The sequence below is a fragment of the Salmo salar genome, chromosome 18 (genome assembly GCF_965601325.2).
Source record: "Salmo salar chromosome 18, fSalSal1, whole genome shotgun sequence".
Classification (NCBI taxonomy): domain Eukaryota; kingdom Metazoa; phylum Chordata; class Actinopteri; order Salmoniformes; family Salmonidae; genus Salmo; species Salmo salar.
The window spans coordinates 68,616,847-68,631,932 of NC_138308.1; the positions used below are offsets into that span (position 1 = coordinate 68,616,847).

Below are 15,086 nucleotides of genomic sequence, written 5' to 3' on the forward strand. Positions count from 1 at the left end.
CTGCTGAGAGAAATAATAAGAAATCTCTCTATTGTATAATTTCTTCAAAAGGTCATTCGCAGTGAGACTTACGACTTAAAACCGAGTCATTTCTTGGGTTGTATAATACAGGATTAAATGAATGAAGACACTTTGAGGTGTACTTCAACATCCAACTAGTTTAATATATCGGGGGGGCCTGTATTCATCAAGATAATCTAGGATCAGTTCCCCACCCCGTCCATATAATCTTATTCATGATGATCTAAAAGACAAAACTGATCATAGATCAACAGTCCTACTCTAAGACGCTTTATGAATATGTGCCCTGAACTGCTGTAGGTATTCAGGGATTTCCAATTTGTGTTGAAATGCTCCTTTGACATGTTTCATAATGTTTCCTAACCAGCAGATTTCCTTAGTGAAAATAATACACACTGACACACACACACACACTTGAGCAGCTCATCAACAAATGAATCAGACCAGGTCTGTGTGCATACAATTCCCTGGTTGGAGAGGCCTGAAGGCTAACATTGAACTATCAATAGTCTGGGCTGTAGAAACACTGCCTCTCTGTGTGTGTGTGTGTGTGTGTGTGTGTGTGTGTGTGTGTGTGTGTGTGTGTGTGTGTGTGTGTGTGTGTGTGTGTGTGTGTGTGTGTGTGTGTGTGTGTGTGTGTGTGTGTGTGTGTGTGTGTGTGTGTGGTGTGCGTGCGTGCGTGCGTGCATGTCCGTGGTACGCGCAAATGACCTTTTTGAAAGCTGAACAGAACCAGACCACAGGATGCTAATGAAATTGCATGTAATTAAGATGTAATTTGTGGCTAATCTAATTCCCTATCCTGATCCTGCAGTGGAAAATTAAAATGGACACAACAGCCAACCCAGACATCTGGTTAAGCCAGATTAGTCTTCAAGACACCAAGTGACCCTACATACAGCCTCAATATGCTGCTGCTATTAAATATATAGAGTATGTACTGTGTGCAATGTGTATGCCGATATGTGTGTGTGACCTTGTTGGCAGTCCCTTGTAAAAGCCCCTTTGTATTTTACAGTGTGTGCTTGGGTGGTAGCATGAGTGGACATGCGTGTGTGTCCTTGACAGAATACAATGCTATGTGGGGATTGGAGTGTAGAGTCTATGGTCGATTGTTTTGCCCACGGTCAATCATTTTGACATGAGAAACAGAAACTCACTTCAAGGTGAGACTTTCCTCCCACTCGGTGGAGCTAAACTGCTAGCAGAATTCTAAGACAACGTAAGAGAGGCAAGCTAGCATGGGTCTGTGTCTATTATCCGTTCCCACGGGGTATTATATCATGTTTGTACATTGGATTTTCTCCGCTCTCCGTTCACAGGCCCTGACATAGAACAGGAGAAAACCTGACGTTTTCTACAGTCTACAGTAACCTATGTTCAAGGTCCTTAGTTTGTCCTGAACAGGAAAACCTCTGGGCCCTACCCAACAGCCTATGTTTACTGTACTATCCCTATGAGTACATTCCATTCCAATCTAGACCTGGTCCAGAAGGACCCCTATGGAACAAGCACTAGACCTCGGACCTGTTTCTGGTATACAGGGGTGGGCGTTGGTGGTATGTGTGAGCGTGGGGTGAGGTCACTATCCCATCCCTGAGTGACAAAAAAAAAAAGCACCCGAGCTACGAAGGTTCTGGTCAAGCAACAAGAGAACAGAGAGGCCAAAAGCCAACACCCCCATTGAGAATATCTAAAACAGCTGCCATTGTTTCCCTGTTCCCCTCTCTCTACCCCCCCCGCAGCCTCATACTGTCAAATAGACCCAGGAACATGTGGTTGTTAGTGTATGTTTACCGTCCAACACCAATAGTTCTAGGAAGGAATCTATTTGGATAGGTTAATAATGACTTTGATAGATGATATCGCTAACATATGCCTGTTTTTCCATAGGTCTATGTGTATAATGCTCACCGGCCTGTAAGCTTGTATAGTAAGATTGGGTGTCCACAGTTTTGCTGGCAGTAGTCAATTCCCCCTTGTGTGAAAATGCTTTTGTGATGTTATCATCCTCCATGAGAACAAAAACAGGCAAGGGATAAAAATCTCCTCAATGTTCTGCCAGACAACGGTTTCAGTGTATCTTTTATTTTGGACATAGCTGATTCACTAACTAACTAATGAATCTGGTGTCATAAAATCAGACATAACAGGACACTATCTACCAGATAGAGTTCTTGCATCAACAAAAGCTAGCAACACTTGATAGCATTCCTAGCATAAAGTTAATTAGCTAGCTAAAAGTAACATGATTAAACAGCATAGGGCTATATCTGAGGCTGTGTTATGTGTTACCACCCCTAGCCCAGATGATATTAGACTACCAGAGCCACTGGGGGGGTTACATTAAATTACTACCCCTGTGTAGCATAGTGCTAATTATAATTGGCTACTAAAGCGCTAATGGTTTCCCCTTCAGAACGGGCACCGTTAGCTGTCTGGCTTACACCCGCGCTAGCTCTAATTAGCGATAAGCAAACAGGGAGGTCATATATTTGATATGGTTGATTCTCCTCCAGGTCAACCTGAGGAGTCTTTGATGGTTTTCTGATACGGCCCTGTTGCAGCCTATAAAGTGGCTGGAGCCAGAGTAGATTGAAGTTACCTCCAACCACTGATACAGGGTCAGATGTTTATTCATCCCTCTAATGGGTAAGGTTAAGATTAGAGGTAGGGTAATCTGTTCCTAGATCTGGACTTCAGAGTAACTTCTACCTCAAACTCTGGAGTACACTCAGTCCACAACATCTGGAAGTTTATCGTCAAAACGGGCCCCCACCCTCATACCTCATGATACATGAAGAATTCTGGCAGTATAAATCCGACAATTAGATGGAAAATTGCATTCCTGCAGTGGAATTCTGGGAAGGGCAAAATAAGGCTTCCTGATAAGGGGGGTGGTTGAGCTGGGTGTTGTCTCGGTAAAAACTCTAGTTTAGTTTTTTTTGTCATTAGGGGGTTGGGGGTGGTTAAGGGATTGGGATGGGGGTGTGGACGACCCCCCTTGGTGCCTCTCCCTGTCAGTGTTGAGTCTATAAGGGGTATTAATACCTCCCTCTAAATGCCTGACATTTCATTAACGAGCCTCATACATTTCCTATGAGAAACCACACTGACAAATGAATAAAACATGAATACATACCGTATTTCAGGCATGAACCAAAAACCTAAAGTGGGGGGAATATTGAAAATGTAGGAATTGCTAAAGAAAATGTAATAAAATACAATTGCAGGTGTAAGAATCTTCACACTTAGCACATTTCCCCTCGGACCACACTAAATGGTCCCCTAAGAATCAGTAAACCAGGGATAAACATTTCAACATGGAGAGTAGGCTTAGGCGGTATACCGTATATACTGGGGTATTTTGAAATAGCTAAGGGATGGTTTTTCAATACCGTCAATACCGTTGAAACTATATATTTGAAGTTTTTTGATACATTTGAATATTTGTAGCTACTTTTTAAGTAAATACCTGTAGTCAACTTGCGCAATATGTTAGGAGATAAAGAATATCGTGTTCTTAACTTCACCTGTCACATAATTGTTTGTTTACAAGCACACAACGACAAGAGACTGGAGCCTTGTGAGTCACTCACTGTTGTGCACCAGGTGATCTACTTAGAGTATGGAATTCACAACTAAATGTTTGCCAGCTAGATATCATATAACTATTAAGTTAACTCTCTTAAATGTGTTAAATGCTCTGCAGTTGTTCATTTGGTTTGCTAATTTAGTAGCTAGTTAGCTATCTAGCGAAGTTTAGCTTCTTCCAAAATCAAGTTTCGCCTGCCGGTAACAGCAGAGAATCCCCTCCTGGATCAAGAGCTTTGCTGTCTAATATTTGTTTTGTGCGTGCAGCAAACTATGAGTAGTAGTTTTAAGAGTTACTTGTATAACTTTATGAGCTGGGATGTCTGTCCTGAAAATAGTTTAGGTCAGAGACTGTATAAAATGTTCTCAATGCCTTCATTAGCAATCTATCTGGGATTTTACATGTTCTTGTTAGCATTGCTAACCTTCAGATTACAACGTCTCAGTGAAGTCTGAAAATAGCGCCCCTTGTGTTCAGTGCCGGTATTACCGAATATCCCGGTATGGCACAAGGTCGATATGAAGGTATGACAATCTGGATACCACCTAAGCCTAAATAAGAGGATGATCTCTTTAGACAGTGTCACTCACTAGAGTCTAGACCTGCCTTTATTTTTCAGCTCATCTTCATTCCCTCTCTCCTTTTTACTCATCCCTCATTCCTAGAAGAGAGTTTGAATGCCCCGGGGGGGTGTCCAGTGACGTTACACACTGATGTAAGAATAAACGTGATAAACTGCAGGAAGTGCCCAACATTGGCCCGACCCCGCTGGTTTCCTAGCGACCCCGCTTGTGTTCATATCAACACCACACTGATACAAGCCCTTAGTGAAAGACTGGGGCCTTACAGGGTGCAATGGAGATGACTGAGAGAGAAAGGGGGAGTGGGCTGAATATGAGATCACAGCAGCCAACTCTTCAGCTACACACACACACACCACACACACACACACACACACACACACACACACACACACACACACACACGCACTAAAAGAGACAAAACAGGAAACCCTGATCCTTCTGTTCTTTGATTGCTTTGACCTGCCCTATCTAACCTAGCCTGTTTGTTTTCTATGGTAGTGCTCTGGTGAGTGAGATACGGTAGCAAATATGATGACTGACCTGTACAGTATGTTACACCTGCTATAACCAATGCCCATAAAAATGCAGGAAATCCAGTAGCTAACTGCCTGTGCTCATGATAACTAGTCAGCAGTCTTTGTGTGTCCTTGTATCTCTATCTGATGAGAGCGTTGGGCCAGTAACCGAAAGGTTGCTGGTTCGAATCCCCAAGCCGACGAGGTGAAACATCTGTCGATGTGCCCTTAAGCAAGGCACTTAACCCTAATTGCTCCTTTTAAGTCGCTCTGGATAAGAGCGTTTGCTAAATGACTGGATAAAAAAAAACATGTATTGACTAGATAATAAGAGGTTAGGGGTCAAGGCCGACGTACCTTTGCAGACGAAGCACTTGATGTGGAAGTGTTTGTTCTGCACGCGCAGCACCTCTCCCTTGCAGGCCTTGCCACAGTTCTGACAGGGGATGGAACTGCTGCTGCCCCCCTGTTTCCCCTGCTCCAGAGGGCTGTGGACAGCCTGCTGATGAAACACTGAAAGAAACAGAGAGCGGCACAGAGGTTAGATAGAAAATACACACACATGCATTTGGAGAGTCACGTGTAGAAACACACAAATACTCATGAACAAAAGCATTCATGACTCATACAGCGCACACACACACACACTGCCTAAACGCATTCATTACATTAGTATGTTCGAAACTTCAAATAGCCCGGAGGCCCGCACATGGTATGTACTGTTATGAAATATGACAAGTACTGTATGTCTATGAGTAGTGGTAAAGATATGACCAGATAATTGGTGCATCAATTAGCCTAAGTTACTATGTCTTACAGTGACAAGCCTGATAACTTAGTCATGGTACAGCATACAACATCAACTTACTTCTTTCAGCACCTCACCCTTCTCCATTTCTAATGACACAAAGCGCTCGCATACTTATCCATGCATGTCATCATCCCATCCCAATACTGACAACTTATCAGACAAATAGAGTCTCTCTCTCTCTCTCTCTCTCTCTCTCTCTCTCTCTCTCGTCTTGGTTCGTCAAACCGGTTCTGTTTTGGACACCATGGTTACTCCTAATTGGGGTTCAAAAGAAGGGGGAAACAATGGCATTCAGATAGACTGCCTGCGCTAAGCAGGGCACCGTTTGCTAGACTAGTGTTTACCCGAGAACCAGTTTCAGCTTCAGTGTCCCTCCATTCATTAATTTATTCATTCATTCATTCAAGAGTTTCTCCTCTCTGTTCTATGTCTGCCAACATTACCATTGAGAACTTGAGAAATGTCCCTGTTTAGCCTCTACTTAGGCCCAAATGAGATAAAGTCTGCATCCCAAATGACACCCTTTTCCATATGTCATGCACAACTTTTGACCAGGGCTCATATGGCTCTGGTTAAAAGTAGTGCCTGATGTAGGGAATAGGGTGCCATTTGGGACGCAAACAAAGGCACGTTAGGCACTCTACAAGCTGTAGAGCTATGTCTGTGGGCTGTAGGTACTCTTTACATGGTAAATACTACTGACGACAGTGAAAACACCTTCAACACCGTTTATTAGCCCTTTGAGGTCTTGGGCCTCTCAGCCATGACTAGAAGAACCAGACTCGGAGGTAGAGCAAAGCATTCTGGGAATGTTTAAAGGGCCTCTGGTGAGGTAAAAAGCTATTTTTCAGTTTTATATAGCGAGCGGAAGACCGGTTAAACAACAGGGACCGGGGAGTGTGTGAGGCAAACTTCAAGGCAAACAAGACCTCATGAACCTCCGTGAACTAATGCCTTGGGATGACAAAGAAAGGATATTCGCCATAAAGGCTAGAGGTGTGGTGCTGGTTGATCATACTTCATGTTCCAAGTTCTTGTCTTTGGATAAGGCCATGGCCTAACAGAGTGCACCATGACCCCAAAATCTGCTTTGAATTCAAATCCCTAATTCCAGATTACGATCAATTGCATTTTTATGGAGATATTCGTAGTAATCACATGAAAGTACAACAGGAGGCATATAATATAATCAAATATATCTCTAAGAAGCTCTCCCAAAACTCTGACATATATTGGAAGTCTACTGCTTGTCAACAGGAAGCAGAACTCTTGTCTTATTACAGTGTAAGCTACCAGTCTTCAGCATGTGGGTATGCTGCTACCAGTGTTGTGTTCGAGACCACCTAAAGCGAGACTGATTCAAGACCAAGACCAGAGCAGGGCGAGACCGAGTCAAGACCGAGACCAGGAGGAGGGCGAAAGGTCCGAGACAAGACCGAGACCAGAAAAACGCAAGTCCAATTCAAGAGCATGATTGGAATTCAGAACAACATATGGATTCTTTAGACATTCAGAATGGTGAGAAAATGCTGAGGGCAAATAGAGAGCCACTCTACAATTTATTACTACACGAGGGACTTCTATGCTTTCAGAGAAGGGCTAAGGATTTATAAAATAAATAAATGCCGTTTTAATATATTTTTTCTATTTAATCTGTTCAATAATAGTTCAATTATATTCTAATTATATTATTATTTTCAATGATATTCTGATTTAATCTCTTCAATTTCTGTTGGAAAGGAAAGGGTTAACACTGAAGCTAAAGAAATATCCAATCAGGATTTTTCTTTGGTGGTCTCCGGGGAGATAATTCTAGCTAAGTCAGCCATTGGCTAGGCCATCAGAAGCTAGAGAGAAGGCATCTGACATTAGGCCAGAAGTGTGCAGTGACAGTGGAATCAACCAATCACATTTTGACTTGTAATGGATGGGACTGTTTTTACAAAAACATATGGAAACTGTGCAGTAGCGAGCAATAGTTTTCCCGCGGTCTAGCTAGCTTTTGTTGTAGACTAGTTTGAAGCGGCTGCAGCAGGTGTTATCGAAAAGGATGCTGTTGCTAATTTGTTAGCTTTGCCCTTTTCAATAGCAACTTTGAGCAAGAAGTTACGTTTCAAGGGATCAGCATCTGTTTCAAATGATCCAAAACACGGTGAGTGGAACTTTTTTTTATTGCAGCTCACTTGCTGTTGTTTGCTATCTCTTTGAAAATAACTTTATATGCGTGAAACTTTGTCGCGTTTGAACTTTAGATCATCGGTTACTTTGTGTGCAGAACGGAAAAAATATGTTTGCAATGGGAAGTAATAACTGTACATTTTGATTTGGAAATGCGAAGCTTAATGGTTGTGTTTTTGTATTTTTGTGATTGGGACCTACTGGCTTATTATGTCAGTGAATGGGCTGTTTATCCTTTAACATCATGCTGTGTATGACTTCAGTCTTTCTATCGGCCCTGTATGTTTCACAAAAAGTGCACTCTCCCACATGGAGTGCGCTGGTATTACGGCCGCTGTGCTTTCAGCATCACAAACCTGTCACGCACATCCTTTGATGTGTCACTGTTGTCGCTTTTGGGGATGTTGTGATAGTGATGGTGTTAGGCTACCATACAGTAGGTTAACGTAAGCAGTGTGGTTGTTGTTGCTGGTAGAATTATCTGTGCGGGTTCTGTCTCTGTGAGTGGCAGCACGAAGCTCGGCTCAGCCTCAGGCCTGTTTGATTCAGTCGGGCGCATTAAGGTATGCTAGCTTTCTCAACTTTTGAGTTTGGTACGACATGTTTTTTTTCCTCCCCCAACTGAAAGCCTAGGTCTAATAGCCACGGTTCGCCACTGCGCAAACATGTCTATAATAGATATAAAGACTGTTACAATTTCCCCCCATCGCCCCTTACTAATAGTAAGCTAGTAGGAAGCCCAAGTTTCAATAGGCGATAAGATGTTCATGATATATTTGGGCTCACGGTGCGGTTTTACGCGCTCACTGAATGGAAGCTGATAATGATGAGTTTTTTTTTTTTTACTCCGAGTCAAGACAGAGTAAAATGTACCCGACACAGGACAAAACTGAGACCAGACTTTAGAACTACAACACTGGCTGCTACTGTACCAATAAAGCCAAGAATTTGGGGGAAGGAAAGTCAAGCGTCCTCATAAAATGGTCTGAGGCACTTCAAGCGCCTGAGTTGATTGAAACCATGTGGCACAGCAAGGGTCTAGCCGAGACTATTCTATTGGAGGAAATGGGGGGTCTGCCCACTGGCCTCTGTCTCTCTCTCTCTCTCCACAGATACCAACAGTTGTACGGGCAGTGTAGACCAAGGCCTATAGCCTGGCACAGATGTCCTGCTCATCAATCACCCTGTTCTCCTCTGCTCCCTCGCTGACAGACACAAACCCACAGTGTCGCCCTCCCAAAAGGTCACAGCCAGAAAATAATCTGAGCTATGCACCACTACAGACCACCGGGACATGCCATCTATGTCCTCCCCACCCACCCAACCACACACACACACTCACACACATGTGCATAAACACACACACGTGCACGCACAAACACCATACACAGGCAGGCATTTTTCCTTTGGTTGGCCGATAGCTACTGTAGGTGAGCAGTCAGTGTGGCCCAGATGGGCAGCCATCTTGAATTCCTGTTCCAGGAGCCATGCTCTTCACTAAAAATAGCCTGTTCCCTCAACCCAAGGCGATTCCATGGTGCTCCATTCCAGGCAGGGTCCATCTGCCTGGCTGGCGGTGGTGGATGATTAAAAAGCTCGGGTTACCAGCGCAGGGGCATTTTCTGGTGGCCAAAACATTGACCTTGGGATGTACCTTAACAGGGATAGGCATTAGATCCCCTAGCTTTAGCTCTGTAATCCATATTCTTTCATTTTGGAATGATTTATTCTGGCATGGATATCAACATCCGGGAACCCCCCAAATCCAGAAAAGCTGGCATGGCAGCAGCCAGGGTAGTGGCAGAGAGAGAGAGAGAGTTACTGGAGCTGGTGATACTTCAGCTTGTGATATCATGCAGATCAACAAAAATGATCACAATCAGATTTATGGTGAAAGGATTATAACACAGATAAAGCTGTGCTGTCATGCCTGACATGATCTGACATGCATTTGAACTATGACCTATTACCCCAGGGTCAAATACTACAGAGCGCTTTATCCCCATTCAAAAGATGATGATGCAACTCATATTTTTTTTGTACAGACAGACGCTCCGCACATGGAAGCCAAATACTGCCTTTGGCATTCCAGTGATCCCACATTTTGCTGCAACATGCAGCTGGTGTTTATGGATTGCTGTTTGTCAAATTCCCATTCGGAAGGACATCAATGTTAATATGCTTATTCGATGATTTACAAGTGCCATCCATCTCTTTGTTTCCCTCTCACCATCTCTGTCTAGTTATCTCTCTCTCTCACCCTCCCTCTCTGTCACCAACTTCTGTCTCTCTCTCTTCTCTCTTCTCTCAATCTTTTCTCCTTCTCTCTCTGAAATCTGGGTAATGAGATAAGCTCTGTGCGCCAGTCAGTCCAGATATGGCCGACCAGCCGACCATGACCGAGTACGTAACATGGTTAATAGAATTGATTAGTGCAGCTGCAGCTCAGTATTTAAGGACGACACTCAAACAGTATCCTCTTAAATAGCATCCTCTTTGGTGGGTCTTTAATGGTTGTTTACATCGGAGACGTGACAGCATCACGAGGGGCTTACGACATTAAGCATTACAGCGATATCAAAGCTTTGACACACTGGGATCAGATCAGTGCAACGTTGAAGGGGACTCCAGCTTAGCCTATAGGCTATGTGTGACTAATTCATGAGTGACACCCGACCATTACTAAGCAAGTTCAGTTCGGTGACAATTTGTGCAGCCATGACATTCTGATTTAAAGCATGTATGAAGTCAGTTGAATGTAACGCCGACCCAGTAATAGCGCAGCGCCGGCTAGGACAAAGGCAAAGTCAGTGGCGGAGGAGAGGAGGATGAGAGAAGAGGAGACGTGATGCTCGGAGGATCATCTGAGCGTGGGTAATATAGGAACCGTGTGACCTGTTAACACAGCAGACACCATGATGCGACTGAGAGAGAGACCGAGACCGACCTGTTTGTGTATACCGGCTAGGAACAACAAGACCCGGAATAAACATTCAGGATAACCTTTGAGTCAGCGTTTCTTTAGCAGCATTGGTGGTGCTAAAACACTGGCATATGCCCAGCAGGTTTAACACCTAAGGGATAGGATTGCATAACTATTTTAACTGAACATAGTACACATCCTATTTCCTTTAACCTCTAGGATGAATGTGTGTACATAGCCCATCTGTAAACAGCCTATCTACCTACCTCATCCCCACACTGTATTTATTTATTTATCTTGCTCCTTTGCACCCCAGTATCTCTACTTGCACATTCATCTTCTGCACATCTACCATTCCAGTGTTTAATTGCTATATTGTAATTACTTCACCACCATGGCATATTTATTGCCTTAACTTACCTCATTTGCACTTACTGTATGTAGACTTTTTGTTTTCTTTTGTTCTACTGTATTATTGACTGTATGTTTTGTTCATTCCATGTGTAACTCTGTGTTGTTGTATGTGTCGAATTGCTACGCTTTATCTTGGCCAGGTCGCAGTTGCAAATGAGAATTTGTTCTCAACTAGCCTACCTGGTTAAATAAAGGTGAAATAAATAAAAAATGAAGACAGTTAATTTAAAAGTGCCTGTGTCTGAATGCTAAACGTGGCTTTCTCTTCTCATCTCCTTTCCTCATGTCCTCTGAGGAAGAAGGGCAAAAGCTGAAACGTAACAAACCTGTAACTTTGAATAAGCTTTTTTATTTACTTCCATTTTGCTCCAAGAGTTGCAGAATTTCCTCTCTAGTTCAGTTTCTTCCTTAATTCATGCAATTTGGTTGGAGCGGCAATGCTCTCTTCCCTCATCTCCTCTGACGAAAAAAACAGGACAGATGAAAGATAAGCCTGAGTGAGCATCAAACATAATGCCTATGCTGTGTTTTCAGATCTATACTAGAAAGCAGAGGATGCTAAGAGACAGACATTGAAAACTTCAGAGGAGCACTTTGAGAAGGGAGTGACAGGGAGGAGGGATGCTGGCCTCTCTTCCTCACGTGTGACTGCGGACAGACCGATGGCTGGACAGACAGCAGGGTTTGTTTACTGAGCCACCTGGAGGAATGAGGGGTGTCACCAGTGGCTTACCGCACATTCTGCTATGGGGCAGAGAGAAATGTGCAGTTTTATAGCTAATCTCATGCTATTTTACACATTTTGCAATTAGGCTGAGATAATTTTGCATTTTTTAAGCTAATTTCCTGCAGTTCTACACATATTGTCATGATTTTACTTATGCAGGAAAATAAAACAAAGGCATGTGATATCAGACATTTTAATATAATTATTGTCAACTTAAAATATTGTCATATAATCATAAATACAGTTATGGGTTTTATACACATTTTCTGTATAAATAGCCTCTAAAATATATGTAAACAGGCCATAAATATACAGTATCTCACAAAAGTGAGTACACCCCTCACATTTTTGTAAATATTTGAGTATCTTTTCTTGTGACAACACTGAAGAAATGACACTTTGCTACAATGTAAAGTAGTGAGTGTACAGCTTGTATAACAGTGTACATTTGCTGTCCCCCTCAAAATAACACAACACACAGCCATTAATGTCTAAACCGCTGGCAACAAAAGTGAGTACACATTGTGATCACATTGTGATCTTACTAACTGTCCACACCTCCCCTTCCGCACAAACACACTACAGTTATGGCCAACAGTCCATTTATAACCAAGACATAGCTGCCCCTCTAAAGATGGCTGCGTATAAAACTTAACAAGGCAGTTAAGGACATGACATTGCAGACCAGAGAGAACACTTTGATTCTATAGGCTAAGGCATTTGTTTTGGCTCCCACTTTGTCACTGCATATTATCAGAAAAGAGGGGAAGGGGCTGTAGGATGTTACTTCATCTGTTCCAGATCCCACTGTGTAATGCTGCTATAACACATGTACACAGACACACACGTGCACGCACACGTGCACACACAGATACACCAAAAACATATCTCCTATCATAACAAAATATCTCATTTGTTTTCCAATTTGAGCCAGATTGGCCCCTTGTCATTGGATTCATGCCTGAACGGCCAGCCAGACTGGCATCTTGTGTCACAGTCAGGCAGGTGCCCAAAAGCACAGTGCTCCCTGCCAGGGACTTCATGGAGCGTTGTCGCATATCACTCTGGCACATTATTAGTCATAGCCTACACTGAGAGAGAGTGTTGTTGTTTGTTTCTGGTATTAATATCTGGCTAATGTCAATTTAATTAGGATTACATAATACACAAAAGTCCTGTTTTGTATTCATTATGACAATTGTCTAATCATATTAAATTATGGAATTAATCCTATTTGTCCCTTTAATAGTCCAAAGAGATAAGGTAGCCTATGTCTTATTGGGCAGAATACCTCATATCTTTTCTGTACAATGATAAATCAATGAACCCTCCATTGCCTTTCCAGTTGACGCACACTGCGCTGAGGGCTACGGTCTATAGTGGCCATCGAGAAGCGTCTATATCCCATAACCGACCCGTGCTCTCTACAAAGTAAACACACGCTTGGTGGGAGAAAACGAACCTGCGGTATATTACCTTTTTCTTCTGGCATTGTGACTCTGTCAGTGTCCCTTTTTCAACTGTAAAACCCTTTACACAACGAAGAGCGGTGTTTCTTATCCTAATATCCAAGTTCTTTCTGTCGTTGCGCGGTGTTGTAGTACATCCTCCAAACGTCTTGTTTTCTAATGCGCGGGGTCCGGTGCGGCACGCTCGAGGACTGTGTTTTTTTTGGTTTTTTTTGAAGGAGCGAGAAAGCTGCGGTAGCGCGAGCGGTCAACAGTCGGTTATCTTTGGAATGAGCGGCAGCGGGTCATATGATTCCCGAAAGCCTCTCTCGGGTACAAGGGCTGAGTTATTGTTGAGCTATTGCAGCTATCTAATATAAATAGAATATTCTAGAAGTTCCAGTCCTAAAAAAAAAAAATGACACCACCTCTTGGGAATCTCGTTTACCGCACCAGCCGACTGGCAGCATAGAGATGCGTGTGCTTATGGAATATGGATGCGCCTTCTTGTGCGTAGACTGAGGTGTCTTCCAGTTGATAATAAAAACTCCATAAAACGTGGAGTAATTTAATTCTCATTAATCTCATGTGTAATAACCTTGATAAAACGGAAGTGTTATCATACTTTCTCTTGAGCAAGTGGACAATGAATGTTATACAGTGCTTCTGTAAAGGGCAGAGAGCACTTGCTAGTAGTGCATTTTTTCCTCTCCAAGTGATCTCAATAATGAATGTGTCTTCAGTTGCAGTAAACTCCACACTTAAGAAAATGGGATCTCAATAAACAGAAATTAGGATAAAGGGGTCAGGAGTGGAGAGGGCCACACATTTTATTAGGCTACTGGTAACAAATGTAATTATAAACATCATTATTATCATCACCATCGTCTCAAGTTATGTAATGTTAGCTCATTATAGTAGCATAACTGTCTCATACAGTAGATTCCAGTACTACTATGACATGACTTTCACTGACATAGCCTGTTCATTTCTTTTGGGGAGTGATGGTGCCTGGAAACCTGTATCATGGGTTGTATTGACGGTATCCATCATTAATGCAATATATCACTGCTAAAGCAGTATAGGCTATATATTTGCCAAGCGGACATACTACCGAACATTACTTCTGACAGCATTGACAGTCATAAGCATTTTAATAGACTTCACCATTTGAAACTCAAGCTTCTTTGAGACATAGTGAATATACAACAAGCTCTCACAGTCTCACGTTAGAATTAGACGTTCATCCATGTTTCTCAAACATCCATGTTTCTTTAAGGTTAAGTTAAAGCATTAAACCCAATTCTTTTGAAAGTTAAGGTTAAAGGGATAATCTACCTGCAGAAATAAAAATCATGAAACTCATGTCAATTTGGTGAACGCATATGTTCTGTGAAAATCGGGAAATCGAGTAGGAACGCATCATAGCTATATAATAATGACAAAGTCTAGATTTTGCTTAGATGTGCTAAATCTAAACATTGTACCAAATTATTCATCTCCGTTTCTCCTTCAAGTACCATGTCGCAATGCGCCGTGTCTGTAGGAAACGGACACGAAGATAGGAATTCCATTGGGCAATGAATGGAGAAACGCCCCACCCAACTAAGCTAATCGTCACGCAATCCGATTCTAATGGAGTTTCCCATCTCCTCAAAATTATATTTGTGTGAAAGCAACGTAACTCTGCTCTCGCTCTGGGCAGAGACGCCGATTATAGCTCGGTGGCAATTGAACTCTGTGCGAGAGACTCCTAAATGAATAGTGCAGTTTGTTTAGGTGATTTTACAGCTAGCTAGCTACTTCACATGCTAATATTGACGTTGGTATTATTGTGTATACTTATGTTTCGTAGCTAGCTACCTAGCTA

At 42.6% G+C, this 15,086-nt stretch overlaps 1 protein-coding gene across 11 annotated transcripts in view; it reads right to left on the bottom strand.

Annotated features, from left to right (window-relative positions):
• Nucleotides 1–15,086, bottom strand: part of ablim2 (actin binding LIM protein family, member 2) — a 98,626-nt gene that overhangs the window by 47,767 nt on the left and 35,773 nt on the right. For 2 of the 11 annotated variants that reach the window (XM_014155540.3, XM_014155541.3), the window contains exons 1-2: nucleotides 13,245–13,610; nucleotides 5,073–5,228 (exon numbers count right to left, since the gene is read on the bottom strand). In XM_014155540.3, coding sequence (XP_014011015.2) covers nucleotides 5,073–5,228; nucleotides 13,245–13,260 — 172 coding nt within the window. In that variant the 5' untranslated portion in view covers nucleotides 13,261–13,610. Of the gene's footprint in view, nucleotides 1–5,072; nucleotides 5,229–13,244; nucleotides 13,613–15,086 lie in introns of those variants that run through there. The other 9 variants (XM_014155546.3, XM_014155543.3, XM_014155539.3 and 6 more) reach the window with 7 other exon arrangements.